We start from the raw sequence: 18,993 nt of genomic DNA, 5'->3' as shown, positions 1-18,993 counted from the left end.
AGCAGGAATTTGCTAAACCTAGCAGAGCAACCGAGTCTGGCTTATGGGACTGCTCCTCTGTGAGTTACTGAAGACTCTGAATTTGTGGTAAATGTTCTTCTGATTGTTTCCTTGTCCCTTAATAATACGGTTCAGAAACGCTCAGCAAATGAAGTTTTTTCTCCTCTCCAGGAAGGTTGCATTTCAACTCATTAAAAATACACATATTGCCTTTGGCATGTACATCTGTTGCATTACTGTAATTGTAATAAAAGCTGTGATTAAAGGCAGAAAAGATGGTAAAAGTTTCCTTAAAACTAATACGTCCGTTAAAATAAACCAACCTGCCAGGAGTTTGTTACCACATCCAAAGCTTAGTCACAATAATGTTTTCTCTCCTCTGAAAGGAAATGAGATTTGAAAACTTAATTAAAGTGGAACTCTAGGACCAAGTGCTGCTCCTGTTGACATTGAGAGTGAAAAGCTGCATTCAGTGGCAGCAGAATCAGGCCCTTGGTTGAAAGAGTCAGTAAAGAGTTATATTACCTATCTGTCCCACTGTTTCATATTGTTTGCTGCTGCTGCTTATCCAAACTCATCTTTCTGTTGCCTTAACTTTACAGTTCACGGTACGTAGAAGGTTCATTCACACAGCAGAAGGCATTAATTGCCCTGACACTGTGCAGAAGGGCAACATCATACCATGTCTTGTCCCAAAGTAGTGCAGAAAGAGGAGACACAGCAGGGACTGTAAAGAAAAGTGATTGTAAGGAAGGATAGGAAGTGTGTAAATAAAAAAGGACCTATTAGAAATAAGCAAAGGAGCCCAAAAGCAGTTTGCCTACCTGGATTAAAATTCTAGCAAAGATACCTTAGGAAGGAATAAGCTTTACAATGAGCAAACGAGCATTTGGCTGCTTGTACTCATGAGCCTAGGAGGTGAATTTGACAGAAAAATTGGCCATTAATGACCTTGAGTTATCGGAAACATCGTGACTCTGTTTATTCAGGTTAGCAAAACAAGGACACCCCTATCTAGCACACTGGTGGTTATTCCACAACTCACGTTCAGTCCTGCAGTGCTGGAATCCTTTGGTACTCCAGCCTGTTGAAATTTGTAAACAGTTCTTTGGTGACAGATGCCAGTAGCAGACTTCCAGTGACAGTAAACCCTTCTATCTACACGGGACAGGATTTATGGCCCAGCCGTTTGACTGGCAAACTTCCTCCGTTTGTTTCTGTGAAGTTTCCACAAAAGCACAGACATGACATCATGGGTAAACACCGCGGAGCCTTCAGCGAGAGGTGGGCGCGCGGGTCAGGGGTTAAAGTCTGGATGACAGGGAAGATCCAGATAAGCACAATAGCAAGAAAAGCCTCCAACTGGCCCGAACACAGCGTGTCCTTTGTGATCTTGAACCTGTGACTTCCCTGTTTGTGTAACCTATTTGGGGAGCATGGCAGCGTGGGGCAGGGGGAGGTTTGCTTTGTGCGATTCAGGCAGGTTGGGAAGGAGGGGGCTCAGAAACCTGAAACAAGGGTTTCAGGTGGGTTTAGGCTGTCACACGAATGCAGCCTGGGGACAGGAGATTTCTCATTTACTTGAAGCATCCAGGAGATGTAAGAAGACAAGGAACTAAGATTAAACTGGATTCAAATTTTATCTTGTTCTACCTGTGGAGACTTTCATGTTTCTTGTGGAGTGTAACATTTGCCTCATTTTACAGAGAAAAAAAGTCTTAATTGAAAGAGGGTAGATTTAGATTAGGTACTAGGAAGAAATTCTTTACTGAGTGGGTGGATGGTGAGACACTGGCCCAGGTTGCCCAGGGAAGTTGTGGAAGCCCCATCCCTGGCAGTGTTGAAGGGCAGGTTGGATGGGGCTTGGAGCAACCTGGGCTGGTGGGAGGTGTCCCTGCCCATGCAGAGGGGGTGGAACTAGATGATCTTTAAGGTCCCTTCCAACCCAAATCATCCTGTGATTCTGATAGTATGATTCTAAGGCAGCTTCAGGTACTCCACACTTACACCCACAGGATTGTATGGGAAGTGAGAGTTCCAACTGAGGTATTGGGGCTTGTCTCCCAGCAGTAGCTGCTTCTCCCTGTTGACTATACAGGATGGCCACGTTACATCCCTGTGTTCATTCTTTGATATCCAGTGGGGCAGAAAGAAGTCAAAATGATAACACCAGATAATCTCCCTCCCTCTCACTAAAATCTAACTAATTAAGATGCAAGAGGAGTCATCTTTCCTGAAATCAGTTCACTCTACAGACATCTCTTACAAGGTGGTTTTTGTCTGTATCAGAATTTGCTGCAGGCAAGTATTGCCAAGGGTCAGAAGGCTGCTTTAGGTAGCCCTGCAGTCTGACCAGGCATGTTCAATCCTTTGCTTCTGCAGAGTTTCTCAGCAGGCTCCTGTGTGCTGTCACAGCTGAGTCCTGTCCACTGCTGACATTTTAAGTGATGATCGTAATGTGTGTTTCTGCAAAGTGTTTAAGAGCGTGTTTCCTTACCTGTGGAAACACAGTAATATTTTATCACCTGCTTCGCAGGAAAAGGGGCCAAAGAATAACAGTCCTTAATATTTTCATGTTTCCTCTGCTACTGTTTATTTTCCTGTGTGATGCCTGACTAAAATGTTTGTTTTATGTAGTCGGACAACTCACCTTACCGAGGCAGCACTTAAGCTGACGGAAAAACCTCACATCTGCTTTATTCTTTCTGTGAGTGAACTAAACTTTTCCTTACTTCAGAGTAAGATGCTCGTATTAAATTACTGGAGGAAGGCAATGACTTTTGTGTATTTATAGTTCTATTTATTTTTAAAGTCAATCTGCTTCATAATTTACTCCATTTCCAAAAGAAAGAAAGAAAGATGTTTAAAAGGACTTTTATTACTTGCAAAAGCTTTTACTTTCCTGTGAAAGCCTTGTGAAAATAATAGTAATAATGTGGAAATTTCTCATTGGGTTTATTTCTGTTAATTATTCCTCTTTTTCTTCTTAGGGGGAAAACCCAACATAAAAAACTCCCATCATAAATATTACTCATAAGGCGTGAATGTTTTGATAGTGGAACTGCTGATCATTTCCATGAAATGTGAGGCACAGTTGGGATTTGGTTGAGGAAGGGGAGATTGTTTACTCACCCCTGGTGGGGTTTCATCCCCAGGGATACAATTTACTCCCACAAATTTGCAGCTAGTCTAATGATGTGTTGCGAATGGCATGAAGAAGGAAGGGGTAACATCAACAAAGAAGAAAGGATGTTGAAAATAGGTAGATGCCAGTTAAGTGGTAGCAGCTACAGTTGCCTTGTGGTAGCCAGTGCTAGATACTCATCTGCACACTGGCACTTTGTTTTCCCTAGGCCCAGTACAGAGCCCCTTGAATTCAAGGAAAGGATTCCCTTCGGCAGTAGATGCCTGCCTTTTGTCTCAAGAGGTGTGTGCCTGAACTCCCCCAGGGAATATCTGAAGTAGAGCTCCTGGCTCTGTCATCACTTGTGTTTCCTGCTGGGGAATTTAGCTTGATTCATTGAACTCCTTCATCATGCAGTTCTAGTAAATCACAGAATCATGGAATCATCAAGGTTAGAAAAGACCTTCAAGATCATCAAGTCCAACCATCAGCCCAACTCCCCTGTGACCACTAAACCATCTCCTGAAGCACCACATCCACCCACTTTTTAACACCTTCAGGGATGGTGCCTCCACCACCTCCCTGGGCAGCCTGTTCCAAGGCCTCACCACTTGTTCTGTGAAGAATTTTTTTTCTTATATCCAATCTGAACCTCCTCTGTTGCAACTTGGCCCCATTTCCTCTTGTCCTATTGCTGGTCACTGGGGAGAAGCTGCCAACACCCACAGGTATCTGTAGAGAGCAATGAGGTCTCCTCTCAGCTTCCTCTTCTCCAGGCTGAACAGCCCCAGCTCCCTCAGCCTCTCCTCATAAGACCTGTTCTCCACACCCCAATTCAGCTTAGTTGCCCTTCTCTGCACCCTCTCCAGCACCTCCATGTCCTTCCTATCCTGCAGTGCCTAAAACTGCCCCCAGCACTCAAGGTGCAGCCTCAGCAAGGCCAAGTAGAGGGGCAGGATCACCTCCCTGGTCCTGCTGGCCACACTTCCTAATGCAGGCCAGGATGCCACTGGCCACTTAAACACACACTAAATCCATACCCATGGTTAAACTACAGGCATTTGTGTCTTGGAATAAGATTTTCTTTTTTTTCTGAAAATGACATTGACCAACCTGCTAACCAACCTGTCATTCTGTGCACCTAAAGGAGACACTGATCTGGATGTAATTCCTACAGTCATCTAAAACAATGTTAGAGTCTGCCTTGCTGCTGCTTCGTGTCATGAAAATGTCCACCAGCACTCCCTGTGTGCCATGCCTAATTCTTGGGCATGACTACATCGACAAGGAGAAAATGCTTACAGAGTCTTCATGTATTTGTGGAGGAAATGCTGGCTTATCTTGAGCAACCCCAGTGCTCCAGGAGATTGCTTACTGGCTGGTGCAGTGCTCAAGTGCATAATGCTCAAGTGGTCAAGTGTATTTAAAATGAGCTTTACACATAGTGGTTTATGTTTAATGGAGGGTGGTGTAAAGTCCACCTTTCATACCAATCCAAGCCACTCCAACTGAGAGGAAGTTCACCTCATTCGAGGGACAGGTGTTCCAGTTGCTGGATTTCATCAAGGTTCCTCAAGAAAGAGCCAGAGTCAGGTCCCAATCCAGAAGAGCACTTAAGCTGACCTCCATATAGCTGCTCACATCCATAAACCCATGTCTCAAAGAGTGTATTCATCCCCAGTAGAGCCCAAGCAGGAACCACAGTGTGAAGATGCTAACTTGCTGCAGACACTGTCCATCTTGGCCATTCCCTGTGGGACTGAGCACAACCTACTCCAGATCCTTCTGTGTCCCTCTTGCAGGGGATGCTTTCCATGACCAAAAATGTGGACTAGCAAAGTCCCATCAGCCAGGGAATGTCACAGCTTTGACTGGAGATTAGTTTCTCCAGCTAAGGGGTATTTCTGTCATTTGAAGATGATGGCAGTTGTTCCAAAGTACCTTTGTGCAGGATTAAGTCCATAGACATTTCAGTTTCCATCACATTCTCCACTTGACCTGCACATGCTTCGTCACACAAAGTAAATGAGTGTTTTCCACACTCCTCAACAATGCACCTATTGTTTGTAAAGTACCTGGGTATAACTGTTGAATAACTTCTTATTTTTGCCTTCAGCCTCCATTCTGCTTTCTCAAGCACAGCTGACTGATTTTCTTGTATAGTTCTGATCTTCCTGCAACTGTAAGGCCGATCAGGTTGGAGAAGTCATCATAACAGTTGATGCTTCTGCCTATTTGTGTTGATCATTGTTATATATTAACTGGTAGGTTTTCATTCTGAATTCAAGTGTAAATTTAAGCAGAACCCAAAGTCAATGTTTACATCTTGTAAACCTCTAAACATCAACATTTTATCTAGTGTGTGTGTGCATGTGTAGAAGCACATGTTCCTGCCTTAGTCATCTTTGATACTAAGCAGTTCCTTCTGTTTAATGTTTTAAACAATAAGTTAAATGATATCTCCAAGATTTCTGTTGGCAATAGTTGCCAGGGGAAAATATGTTTTCCCCATAGGAAATTACAGAGCTGTTTGGTATTATTAGTTCTGACCACTGTTTTCTGACTCTTTCTGAGGAATGACAGAGATTGCTTTCTCAAAATCAAAAGACAAACTGGAAAGGAAACTAGAGTTGCACTGCTCTGAAGAGCCTTACAATTAGATGGGCAACATACCAGGCAAAAAAAATGTGACCTGTAGTAGTACATTTCCTGAGGAAAACTTGTTTTCAAAAGTTCCATCTACTTTTTGAAGGGCATTTCAGTTTAGCAGGGGAATTCAACCTGGAACTGGTTCATCACTTTGGAATTTAAGTTTAAATTTAGAGTTTAGAGAACTTTTGAAAGAGTCACGTTACAGCATGTCAAGGTACAGATGAGCTCTATGGTTGGCAAGAATTGTCCCATTGAAGTAACATTCATTTCTTCTACCCTCTGCTTGCAATCCCTCAGAAGGACAAGCAAATCTCTGCATGCATAAACTCCATGTTTTACAGTCATGGGTTTAAAAATAGATTAAAATCTGTGGAGAAATGAAAGTTTTCTTGATAGTTTGAATAGCCTCTGACACACTAAAGCCCCAGCCCCTGAGTGGGACCTGTAGCACTCTCTAACTAGTTCCTAGTTACAAAAAAGGTCCAATCAGGCAATCAGTTAAGTCTCTTTTTGCTACAGTTACCATCAAGTTATCAATGGACTTGTATGTTGTCCAATTTACCTTTGCAGAGGCCAGGAATGGGAATTAAAACTTGCCAATGTTTTGCGTATTTTCAAATATTTCTAAAGCATTTTGTAATAGCAGATTATTGTGAAATGATCCTGCTGCCAGGCAGATGTAATAAGGGAGGTGTCAGTGAAGTCTTCTGGGAGAAGGACACTTCAGAATTCATGGAGGTTCTCTTGGGAAGTCCCTTGTGTGACAGAAGAAAACATCATTTCAGGCTTTTCTCTGTGCAGCACAGCCAGTACCTGACAAAATGTGTCCCCAGTCTCTGCTGTGGTCCTTTGCCAACACAAACAACAGTCTGAAGTACCATATATAATAGCAGTTAAATGGCAAATGGTAAAATAACAGATGTGTTCTGCAAAAGAATTGACAGTAAAGGATAGTTTTGCAAGGCAGAGCATCAGAAATGTCCTGGGAAACTGCAGCATCGAGGGGGGAATGAAAGATGTATGGAAACGGAGTATAGAGAGTGAGAGGTTAATGACAGTGTAATGAGTTTGCTTGTGTTTCACAGGGCATACAGCATGGTTATTAAAACCCCAGTGTACTTCCTCAAAAGAAGACTGGACCTATGCACGGGTATACAGAGATTGGAGCACAGTCAGTCAAACCAGAATCATGGGGCCTTTGGTTTCCTTAGCCATGAAAAGGTGGTTAACATTGAAAGATTTAGTAAAGGAGGCTTGAGGATGAGTATAAGGGGAACGATTAAAAAACCTTCTGTGTCATTATGAGCAAAAGTGTACTCATGGTGGATCTAAAATTATGGTAGATAGAGAAATTCATAAGAGATCAAAGGAATAATGGCAGGAAGAGGGCAGATGAGCTAGATGATGTGCAGGTAAGGTAATGTAAACTCCAAAAACATGGAGAATAAAATCACGTTGCAAGCATTTATACATTACCTAAACTATTAGTTAACTTGACAACATGGATGAGATAATTTGCAGAACTAGAATATCAATATGAAGGGACATAATGTGCTTGGTAGAGAAAGGAGCAGGATGGATGGACTTGTTCTGATATCCAGGTGTTAGAGACATGGAAACCTGTTGAATGTTATGTCCACCAAACCACTACAGATGGATTCAAGAGACTTTTTCTGAGAAAATTCCAAACCTTCCAAAATGCAGCATGTAGTGAGTTTCATGTCTGTACAGGAGGGAATCTGGCAACATATAGACTGTTCAGCTAGTTTTCATAATGCATTGCCTTTTATATATACACACACATACATATGTATGTATATATATACACACACATATATATAAAAATTGGAGAAAGCAATTGACAAAGAATATATGGTTTGATACAGAGAATTTGAAGATGAGAGGCAGATTGGCTGAATATATTCACAAAGTGAATATGCTAGGACAGAAGTACTTAACAAGTGTACAACACAGAACTCTCTTCATCCACTAATCACCCTAAAATCCTGTCCTTGTCAGTGGAGAGGTACAGGTAACACTTGTCTACCCGTCTAGGTGATTGCTGTAGGATGAGATGAATTTTGTTCTTTCCACTGACTGCAAAGGGAGAAAAATTAAACTTCAGAGATCCATATTCAATCAGGTGAATCCCAGAACAGATATAAAGAAATAATGAACTTCAAGGAAAAAAAAAAATAAATTAAAAAATTAGAGTTATTTAGACTAAACAAGGGACAACTGAAGGACATGGTAAGAGTTTTCATTTCAAGTAAAAGAGAATAATGTAATCCACATGTCCATGGTAGACAAGGTAGTGTGTAATGGAGTAGATTGCAACATAGTTGATTCCAATTAGATTTTAATTAATGATAAGAATGGAATTCCAGACTGGATTTCCTAGGTAGATAATGAAACTTTCAACATCTGTGCTTGCTAAGGACTGGATGGATAAGTATCTGCTGAAAATGATGCAACTTCATTGATTCTCCTTAAGACAAAAAGACCTGTAGAGATCCCTTCCAGCCCTACAGTTTCATACACAATAAATAAAGATGCAAGAGCAGCATCCAGAATCTCAGAACACTAATGAGGAACAATTAACTCTATTAAGAACCAAGCGCAGCAGATGAACGCAATGTTTGAGGAAACCACAATATAGCCAAAAAAAAATGTCATGCTTTAGTTCAAAGCAGATCTGAAAGTTCAGCAAATGTCTGATTGAATGTCTGAATGAATCTGCATTCTGCAGCTTGAATGGATGATGCAGAAATGTTTTATTAGGACCTGTCAAAGGCAGGAAAGCTAAATGAGAGCAAGGCTCATGATAGCACTGGGGTATGATGATCCACACTGTTTAGTTCTTAATGAATTTTCTGATATGGTTTTAGCCTGCCAGTTAATAAAAGCAGTGTTCTTAGTGGTAGAGGCTGAAAAACCTGAGGCTATTGTAGCACTGTGTAGCTCTAAAGTTTGGTTGTAGTTTGTTGAGAGAGTTCTGTAGATTTGTGGACCTCCAGCACCTTTGTTGTCACTGCTAATTTCTTGGCCCTGTATAGTTCTTACTGTAATTGGCTGTATCCTATGTGCTGTGTTGTATGTGCTGTAAAATGGATTTCCTTTTACAAGTTCTGATGTTTCTACCTCTTAATATGCCTTTGTATTGCAGATGAGTTGCAGAGGATTTTTGAAGAACTAAAGGGATCTCTTCTGGGTCTGGTTGTACTTCAGATTTGTGGGTTTTAATCATAGTGAGCTGTCTTTTATTAAATGCCTCAAACACAAGGGGACCAGCTGGAAAGTGTTATTTGACTGAAAAATACATGAATTAACTAAATGACATTCAACCTGAAAAATTAAGCTAATAGAATACATATGCATTCAGAAAAATAATCTAAAGCATAAGGTCTGTGTGGCTGGGGAAGAGAATCAAGGCAGCCAGAAGTAGTGGACAGGTGAGGGAGGCCAGGAGGGTTGACAAAAACTTGCCTTTATTCCTTTTTGGTGAAAAAAGACAGCACCTTCATATATGGTGGCCTTAGTAAGACAGCATAAGAAGTCTCTTCACACTCTGTATTCATCTGCTCAGGGGGGCAGTTGGTCGTGGCATCAGAGTTGCATTTGGGAAGCATGAGGAGGATGGGGCTGCAGTCTCCTTTTCCTCTGACTTGGTCCACTCTGGAAAATCATCTCGTGTGTTCTTCCAAGGTTGAAACTGTGCTGCCTGGACCATGAAGTAAAAATTTGGCTTCATGTTTCTTCCTGTACCCATTCCAGAGCATAGCTCCTACTAACTTACAAAATAGAGCAATATTTTGATGTGTGGGACTTAATAAATTTACACCTAGAGCCACAATTTTGTTGATAGACTCAACATAATGTGAAGCCAACAGCAGTAGGGAAATGAAGTGAGCTTGGGTAACCCTTTGTAGTCTTCTGTTTGTTTTAGTCTGATGAACAAGCTATAAAAGAGTGTGTGTGTGCATCCATTAAAGTGTCCAGAGTGGGGCTATCTTCACAACCACTCATTTTTCTTGGAAAAGGAACTATTGTGATTATTTCCTGAAATTCAGTAGCCAATGAAGTTGGAAAGGTTGTGTTGTGGGGTGTTGGTTTTTTTTCTTTGTTATTGTCTCTGTTGTTTCATTAGTATGGCATCTCTTTCTGTCTGTTCTTACTTAATGTTGCAGTAAATTCATCTCCTTAGCCCAGCAAAGAATACAAGATTGGTTTTATATAATTCAGGTACTGACTACAGAGCAAAATCTCACAGAACAAGATCTAGTCATGGCATCACAACACAGAGTTGATCTTTAAATTAACCAGGGGCAGGCACATCTCTCAAAGTTTATCAGGGTTAAGTCAGAAATACTTAACACTCTTTTATACTTTACAGATATGTGCACCATGTGTAAGTAATTTTTTAAAGATTTCTTTCCATACAGACATAATTCCATCTCATCTTGAATTTCCACAGAGAACATAATGTGACCCCTCAGTTTCTAGTTTGAAGTTATGATAAATCTGGCCCTAATCTAATGGTTTTTCTTGCAAAAAAGCAAGCAAATGATCTTTGGATATTCAGCAATCAAGCAAGAAATTTAAAGACTTGAGGAAAAATACGTATTTCAGTCCCAGTATAAGAAATCTCTGTATTGCTTCAAGAATCAAGTATAAAGAGAAAGCTTATCTATCTCAATTTAGAAGCTTGTTTCTTCCCTGAAGTCAGCTCAGCTTTCAAAGTTCCAGCATAGATCTGTTGGTATCCACAGAGTCAACTAATTGGCATCATTTGGGTTTAGAATATAGCTCTAAAATCTTTAGAAAGTAATAATAACACTGCTGGGCATATGTTTCTTCAAAATCAGGAAGTCTTCTATTTCATTGGTTATTTGCTTGACTGCATTGTGGATACATCAATGTGTTTGAAGTTCAGCTCAATAGATACAGGTATTCATCCAACTGGCTAATTGAATTGGTGATTAAATAGCCCTAAGCACTGAAAAGCTTGATTGATTTCAGTCATTATTGTTTGAGAAAACTAATAATTTAGCTGAAGGATATTAAGTGCTTGCTGTGACAGTTTGGGTTAAAGAGCTACCAGTGATATAAAGCACTCTTTTCTTTTCTGGATCCTTGGTTGGAGCCCACTCAGAGTTCCTCTATCACAAAACCACCATAAATAAATCAAACACATTTTGGCACAGTTTGTTGTCTCTGCTTAGCAAGTGTATGAGACTAAACTGACACTGATCCTTAATCACTTCTAATCCATGGAGAGGGAATGATCCTACCAGAGCAGGAAAGAGGTCACTGGCAGGATCACAGGGAGAAAGTAAGTTGGCAGTTAATTTCATAAGCCTGACCCGGGAATAAATGACAGGCTTCCATTTTCAAGCTAGTCTGTGTATATAAAAGATCTGCATATAAAAATTTAGATTATTCTAAGAAGGTTAGAATCTCTAAATCTTTAGAGGTTTTCAGGTAATGAAGCATTAGCACAAGTTGGAAGTCTTTCCAGAGACTGTAACACCAGGTAGCAACAACTGGCAAGGTGATCTCACGAGATGACCTTCCTCTTTGTAGCCTGAAGGAGGATTTCAAAGGCCATTGATTTTGTTTGTTGCAGCTTCTGCTTGTGCCCAGTTCAAAGCCTTATTTTCAGAGCTGCTGAAATGCTCAAAGTAACAGTCCCTGAGAGCCTTTTGAGATGATTTTCTAATTACATACAAAAAGCAAGTGAATTCTTCTGAATTCTTTGCTTTGAAAAACCAGCTCAGTATTCATGGAATATTTTTTTTTTTTTTACTATCAGCTTAGGGGTCTTTGGTTTCTCATTCCATTCTGTGCCTTAATTTAGAAGTTTGCAAGGGAAAAGAACATTTGGGGTTTTGTTCCACCTGTGTTGCTTTCCATGTCTCCAATTTGCATTTCATGCCTAGTGCTTTCATTTCTTGCCTCTCTTCTTTACGTCTCTCTCACATTTCTCACTGCCTGGTCCTCACAAACTGACCAGCATTGTATCCTGTATCAATAAACTACTTATCCATTGACCAGATCATTAGGAAATAAGTTAGCTGTGATTTTGGTATAAAGCCAGACTAGAATCTTAGGCCAGGATTCAACCCACCTCAGTTTAGGCATTTAATTCAGGTTAAAGTCTAAAATCCTTTTCTCTGAGAAGAGTCATCTTGAGAGGTGATTTAACCCACCCCAGAAATGATCAAATCACCTGGTGTGTTCAATTATTATTTTGAGATTATAGTAATAATCACAACTCTTGTGATGGATCTAGACCTTATTCTTGCTGTGAAGAAAACCAGCCAATTTAATCCTAATCCTTTTTTTGTGTGCTCCCAGACTATTTCTTAACACTTTACAACCTTTCATTTTACAGCTGTTTAGTTTGAACTCAAGTTCATTTGTGTGAAATGTAATAGAGAGCTTTTAAGAAGACCAGTAATTTTTGTCATCTGGTCTTGTTTATTGAAATGTTCAAGAAATTACAGATGGGTAAAATGCTTTTTCAATCACTAGTGATTAGACAGTCTTTCCCACTCTCCGTGCCACAGGACAAGGTGACTCTTATGTAGCAGAATTATTAGTATCTCAGCAATTCTGTATTTAAGGTTCTTAGAAACTCTTAAATGTACTTTCTAGCCCTGATACATTGTCTGTTCTCCTCTGTTACTACTTCTTAATACCTCACTGCTCAAAGAGAAATTGTTAGAATGTCCAGAAAAGTAATATAAAGAGCAGACACCTCCTGAATGTATTGAACAAGAAATTTGGATGCAAAAAAAGGACAGTTATTTAGCTTCCAAACAGTTTAATTATCTTCTTTAGCTACTCAGTTAACTTGTACAAATTCTGTTGTTGGCCTCTTGTTTCTGATATACCTAAGGAATATGTTATTGTTTATTTTTAAAATCTTTTCATGTTTGTTCTTGGAAACCTACTTCTGCTCTTTGCAATTTCCTCTTACTTAACGCCTGCTGAAGTTTAAGTTCCTGTTTATTGGCTCCCCTAGGATCATGTTTCCAAAATTTGAAGGATTCCTGTTTGGTTGAAATAGATTCTTGAGCCTTGCCATTCATCCGGTTTAGCTTAATCCTGCCTTCCTGGTTCCCTTTCTTGCACAGTGCACAAGCCTTCAGAGACAGTTCCTTTTGAAGTACTGTCATTTTTGCCTTTGCTGTCTTACAGTTTTGCTTTTAGGGTGTTATGACTTAGCTGAGTTTAGTAAGTGTGTGAATTCCACTTCATTTTTTTACTGCAAAAAAACCCCACACGAGCAACTCAGAAATATGAGCAGAACCCACCAAGAACAAGAGGTAGGACAGAGAAACCAGTAAGATGGGAGAAGGGGAGCAGGGAAGTCCTTACTTACTGTTCCCACTTTTGCTGTATGACTGGCAGTGGAGAGCTGCCTGCAGAATCCCAGCAACACTGAATGTGTCAGGTTCTGCCCTGGTGGCCACCAGGGTTTTCATCCCTGCCTACCATCCACTGCACTGACTGCAGAGAGGCTGTCCACTGTGTCCTACTAACAAGAACCTTATTCTGGACTGGAAAACAGAAGGCCTGGCATATGAAGTCATATCATATCGTAGATCATATCATAGAATAGTTTGGGTTGAAAGGGACCTTTAAGATCATCTAGATCCAACCCCCTGCATGGGCAGGGACACCTCCCACCAGCCCAGGCTGCTCCAAGCCCCATCCAACCTGCCCTTCAACACTTCCAGTGATGGGGCTTCCACAGCTTCCTGGGACAACCTGTGCCAATGTCTCACCACCCTCATAGTGAAGAATTTCTTCCTAATGTCTGACCTAAATCTCCCTTTTTCCAGCTTAAAACCATTACAGACTGGGTACAATTGCTATTGCCACAGATTCCCTGACAAATCCAGGCTCTTGCATTTATTGCTTTGTGAAACCCTGTGAATCTATAGCAAGCCACATCCACCAGCTGAAAGACCAGAACCTCAGATGGCAAGGGCTGTTCTCCAGTTTCTGCTTTTCCTTCTAAGACAGAGCACTGCTTTTCACAGACACATAGTAGCTTCATTAATAGGTAGGAGTTTTGTGCATTAAAGTCATATTTTTCACATTAGAAGCAGAAATCTGTCCACATTAATTAAATACCTATGGAAAACCTCATTGTCTTTCATACCTCTCATTTAAGGTTTTCCTAGGTGATTTTTGAAGGTGCATTCTAAGATATGTGTCCTTCTCAAAACAACAGTGTATAACGTGTCAGCGTTAGGAGCTGAACTGAGAACAGAAGACAAACATCAGGGCCTGAACTTAACAATCCTCTGAATGGACAAACTTTTGCCAGCTGCTCCACAGGATGAGATGACCAGGTTGCTAGACACAAAGCTGCATAGAGGCCCCTTTGCCCAGTAGAATAGGATGGGACCAGCAAATTTGCTGGATTGTCTATAGGATGTCATTCATGTCTGCAGCCCTTTCATCTTCTCTAGGAAGGGAAGAACTTTTCCTAGCTGTGTTCAACATTTAATTGAAAAAGACAGAGCTCTGCAGGCATATAACTGAGATGGGTCTTCTTTGGCTGGCTAAGAATTAGAAACTACTTTCTAGGATTATTTTTTGTCACTTGAGAGCACTGTCTTTGCCTTTTAACATTTGATCCCTGGAGCCATCACTCATCTCTCCAGTGGAGTTCTGTTTCCTTAGGGCACTGCTGGAATTCAGCCAACTCCGTGTTTTGGTCACCACCAAAGACCTATGTGATTGCCATTTCCTTCCCTATCACACATTGTGAGAATGTATTACTCCTGTCTCGGAGCAGTGTCAGACCCAACACTCTCATTAACTATGTGCACAAAACTTTGTTGGTTCAGATTTTTAAAATTTTCAGTCTTTCCATTTTTTTTTCCTGTTTTTCAGGGGAGGATTTAGTATTTTAGAATAATTTCAGTCGCACTAGGACCTGGACATTGAAATGCTTTATGGAAATTTAGCCATTTAGGGTCTTCCATTAGATTTGCAAACTGATGAGAAAGGAGAAGAATATTGCCCTTCATTCCCATGTACAGGTTATGAAAGTCTCTTTGATCCAACAAGCTTAAGGCTTCAGATTGTGAGGACAGGAGAATCTTGGCCATCTTATTAGCACAGTAAGCTGAGTGGGCAGAAAACAAGGGTAAAAGAAGTGCTCATTCTATGCATTGTGGTATCTGCATGTGTCTTCAGTGCAGCACTGATGTCAGATGTCACTGGTGTCACCCCTGTTAAAACTGGGTAAGTGTGAACACCCTTTGGAGGACAGACAGCTCGCTGCCTGCAGACCTCGTTCAGCAGTGATGGTCATGGAGCACCTCTCAGTTCTGCAGTTGAGTACACGAGGTTTATTCTAGTAGCAAAACTAATAAAATCTAAGAGGCATGTGCTTGTTCAAAGCCAGGTTTTGGGCCGTGCACTGGGCTTCCCTCCTGAGCTTCTGTAGGTTCTGTTATAAGACAAGCCAGGCCAGGTGCACACTGTGTGATCCTTCTTTGTCAAACTAACCCACTTTTCAGAAGTGCTTAGTTCCCACTGCTGTCTAATATATGTGGGACCTGCCAGAACTCAACACTTCATTGCATTAGACTGCTTTTAATTAGGTGTCCAAACGTTAGACTCAATCATTTATGTCTCTGAGACAGTATCTTATAGACCACTTGACAATAAGTTGCACAGAGCCATTTTTAACACTTCACATTCCAGAAAGGTAAGGCTGAGACATTTGGTGTCCAGCCCAGTCATGTCTGGGTAAGTACCATCAGTATTGTGCAGGACTGCAGTTTTCAATGGTGCTTGTATTTTCCATTATTTTTATTATTTGTGATGTTGGGCATTGGAATGACTTGTATATTGAAATGTCAATTTAATTGTCTGTTGATTAATAATGTCTTTTATCATATGCTTTGTATTTAAAAGCCCACTCATGCAAACACTTAGTGGGTGGTTTATCATGCTTACCTCTATCTTTCTAAAAGTATGTAGTGAAAGCTGCTCATCAAAGTTCCTCCTCTGGTCAGTAGAGAGAGGGTTATCATCATGGGCTGACTCAGAAGTCTGTAAGATAGATGGATAGAGTTACATTCCAAAGGTGTCTTTCTCTTTCTACTGATTGTGGAATTGATTAATTCAGATTACTTTATTTAGTCTATATGCCTGTTTAATAGTTCAGTTATGTGAAATAAATTCTGCCTTTCTGTCAGTGGGATCCTTTTCAGCGGGATTGTCAATTTGGTGACTACTCTAGTTGCCTTACCTTTCTGCAAGGTTGGGCCTGCATTGTTTTTCCTAAAAGATTTTCTGTGTACTTACATGATTGCATGTTTCTTTTTCTGCAGCCAACATCTTGTACTTGGCAAGCCAAGAAATGATTAAGGTTGTGGAGAGAGACAGTACAACCATAAAGCAACATTTAAAGAAGGTAACTGTTTATTCTCCAGATTTTTCATGTGCATTGAAGTATTACATCCAGTTATATTTGTGCAAAAACCAGAATTTCAGCAGGCTTGATTCTGCTTTTGTGTTAGTGTCATTCCATTGACTTTGGAGAAGCCATTAAAGGGGTTACTGATCATTAAAATGTCATTGATCCACACCTTTGCAGGTGTCACACTCACCACTACCAGATGGGGTGTCCCAGCTGGCAGGTTTTCCTGGGTGGAAGAGAAACAGTCTGTGTTCTGGCTAAGCCTGGGATGTGGTTTCCATGAAGCCAGTAGTTCCTGGGTTCTGATCAGACAGGCAGATGGCCAGGCAGGACATGAGTGCAGGCTGATTGACCAAGTCCTCTGACTTCACTGCTGGACAAGGTCAAGCAGAACATGTACCATCTGTGTTGTGCCTTGTCAGTGAATATCAGGGCATTCTGCAGGCTTGATTTTTCCATGTCATCAAAACATAAGAGAGAGGAGTCAGCAGAATTATTATAGCTCCCCAGTTTCAGCTATTTGTAGTGTGAGAGAAAGATAAGATACAGAAAGATGCATTCCTCTGAGACTGGAGCAACTGCTGCACAAGTGAATGAAGTCATTTTGGAGACCTTTCTCCTGCACTGAACTTTCTGTATGGGTTAGTTGTTGAGAGGGATCCTGGAACAGTTCTGGTCTGGACTAATAGTATTCTCCCAGTCAATTCCCAGGCACAGTTCAGGGGTTGACACAGGCCAGGAACTTTTCCTAATTAGAGTTTTGATGTGGTCACCCTGTTTTGGAGGCTGAGAGAGCTTAACAGTGTGGCCATGATTGGACAATTCCAGATGGCTTATGAGCCAGCAAACAGTCACATTTAATAAACTACTATTGGTGTGGCTTCTGTGTGAGTAAATAATCAGTATAAAATATTATTCTACTGTGTCCCCTTCCTTCCCTCCAGTTTTTGGTATTGTTTCTGTCTTTTTGCTTTTTCCAGCACTTTGCACTGGCATAGATTTTCCTTGGAGAATGGAATTTCTAGGACAGAGGTCCTGGATCTCTGTAGGTTTTTTTTGTGCCTCATAAATAGATGTGGTACAAAGTTCATTTCATAAATCAGCCTTTTTTTTTTTTTTTTTTGCCTGAAAATGGGTTTATTTTTTTAGTTACCCCGTTTGCCTTCTCTGCACTTGGAAAGGTATGTTCAGATGTTTCAGTTCTAGCTTTTTTAAAGGAGTTGAAATAACACACAAGGACAAGGGACACTGCACCAGGCATGCCTGGTTTTTCACATTTTTGCTGCAGAGCATTCAAAGTTCTCCTGCACCTTGGGGGTTGAATCTCAGTGAAGAGACTGAGGGGCTAATCTTGCAGACTGCAAAGAGTCTCATTGTCTTTAAACAAAATTTTCAATGGGTTGATCTAAAGCCAAATTGATTGAAGGAGAACTGACTGAATCAGCCCTCTGAGTGTCAGGGGGCTGCAGGATCTGCCTGTTCCCTGTGGGAGAGGGAGCTGGGAGCCACGGGTGACCCCAGCAGGCTCCAGTCCCACAGCACCCAAGCAGGGCAAGGTAACAGTCCACGCACTGTCCCAGACAAGGCAAAGCAAAGAACCAGGTCCAGCATCCCTCCCAGCCAGGAGCAAAAGGAGACAGGGCCAGAGTAAGGCCTAGAAACACGGGTACAACGTGGGTCCAAAGTCCATCCAGGAGGCACAGCCAAGGTGGTGAGAGAGGGCAAAGCTGCAAGGTGGGATCCAGCCAGGTGACAGGCTGTGTAGGTCTGATGTCAGCCTGGGGCACAGGGCCAGAGATAGGGCTGGAGACACATACTGCTGCCATGTAGTTTGAGAGGCAGAGGCTGCAGGTGAAGGAGAGAGATGGAGACACTGGACCCATGGGCAGGGAGTGTGAGTCAGTGCTGAGCCCTCTTAGTGCCCTGAAATGGAGAGTCAGGCTGCAGGGAACCACGTGAGGGCACAGAAGTGAAGAGTTTGCAGGAGCAGGGCTTCAGGTGCTTTTGGAAATTGTAATCATAAGCAAACAAGCTTGAAGTCAAGCATTAAAATTTTGTTGTATGAGGACAATAGTGGTGACAAGCTGCTGCAGCTCCAGTGACTCCAGGTGATCTACTCAGATCCTTCACACTAGAAGAAAAGCTTTTTTATATATCCTGAGTGAAAGCCCATAGCCAACAGTGAGAGTTTGCAGGTGTCCCAGGCTGCTTCATCTGTGCTTTTGCTGACTCTGTCAGTCTAAGCATGGTCTTGGCAAGCAGGAGCTTTTTTAAACCTGTGTTAACTTTCTTTTATTGATTCTTCTGTGTCCTCATACATCTGAAGTGGCAAACATACTGAAGAAAACAAAAAGCTGAAGCAAACTTATAAGCAGTTGGTAGACTGAAGACAAAGCAAGTCTAAAAATGAACCTAAATGCTTCTCTTTTCTCCTCTTGTAGTAATTTCTGGGAATGCAAGAATTAAATAAAAAAATTTAATTTGCCATGATGTGAAATCTGAATGGTGTTGACAACAGAAATGGGCTTAGCTTATAAAGGCTGGAAGTTTATAAAAATACAAAAAATAGTCCAAGTTGCTATAGAACTGGCAAGATGTCACTTCAAAAAATTTATACTCTTTAGTAGTCACTGTGATCATATGCTAAAAGCCAGTCTTAACACCTGACTTTGCCAGCTGCTGTGGAATAGAAAATTATTTCTGGATCTTATTTGCATTCTGTGATCTGAAGAAGAAAGAAGAGACACTAAATTGTTCCACTCTT

At 41.2% G+C, this 18,993-nt stretch overlaps 1 protein-coding gene across 1 annotated transcript in view; it reads left to right on the top strand.

Annotated features, from left to right (window-relative positions):
* The window catches only part of LOC104392935 (chromosome unknown open reading frame, human C2orf43), an 85,255-nt gene that overhangs the window by 57,500 nt on the left and 8,762 nt on the right, over positions 1-18,993 (top strand). The window contains exon 5 of the mRNA XM_010002381.1: positions 16,141-16,223. Within this exon, the coding sequence (XP_010000683.1) occupies positions 16,141-16,223 (83 nt within the window). The remainder of the gene's footprint in view (positions 1-16,140; positions 16,224-18,993) is intronic.

This window comes from Chaetura pelagica, unplaced genomic scaffold, assembly GCF_000747805.2.
Source record: "Chaetura pelagica isolate M959 unplaced genomic scaffold, ChaPel_1.0 scaffold46, whole genome shotgun sequence".
Classification (NCBI taxonomy): Eukaryota; Metazoa; Chordata; class Aves; order Apodiformes; family Apodidae; genus Chaetura; species Chaetura pelagica.
Note: the sequence above shows the minus strand (reverse complement) of the source record. Positions and strands in the feature narration are given on the sequence as shown.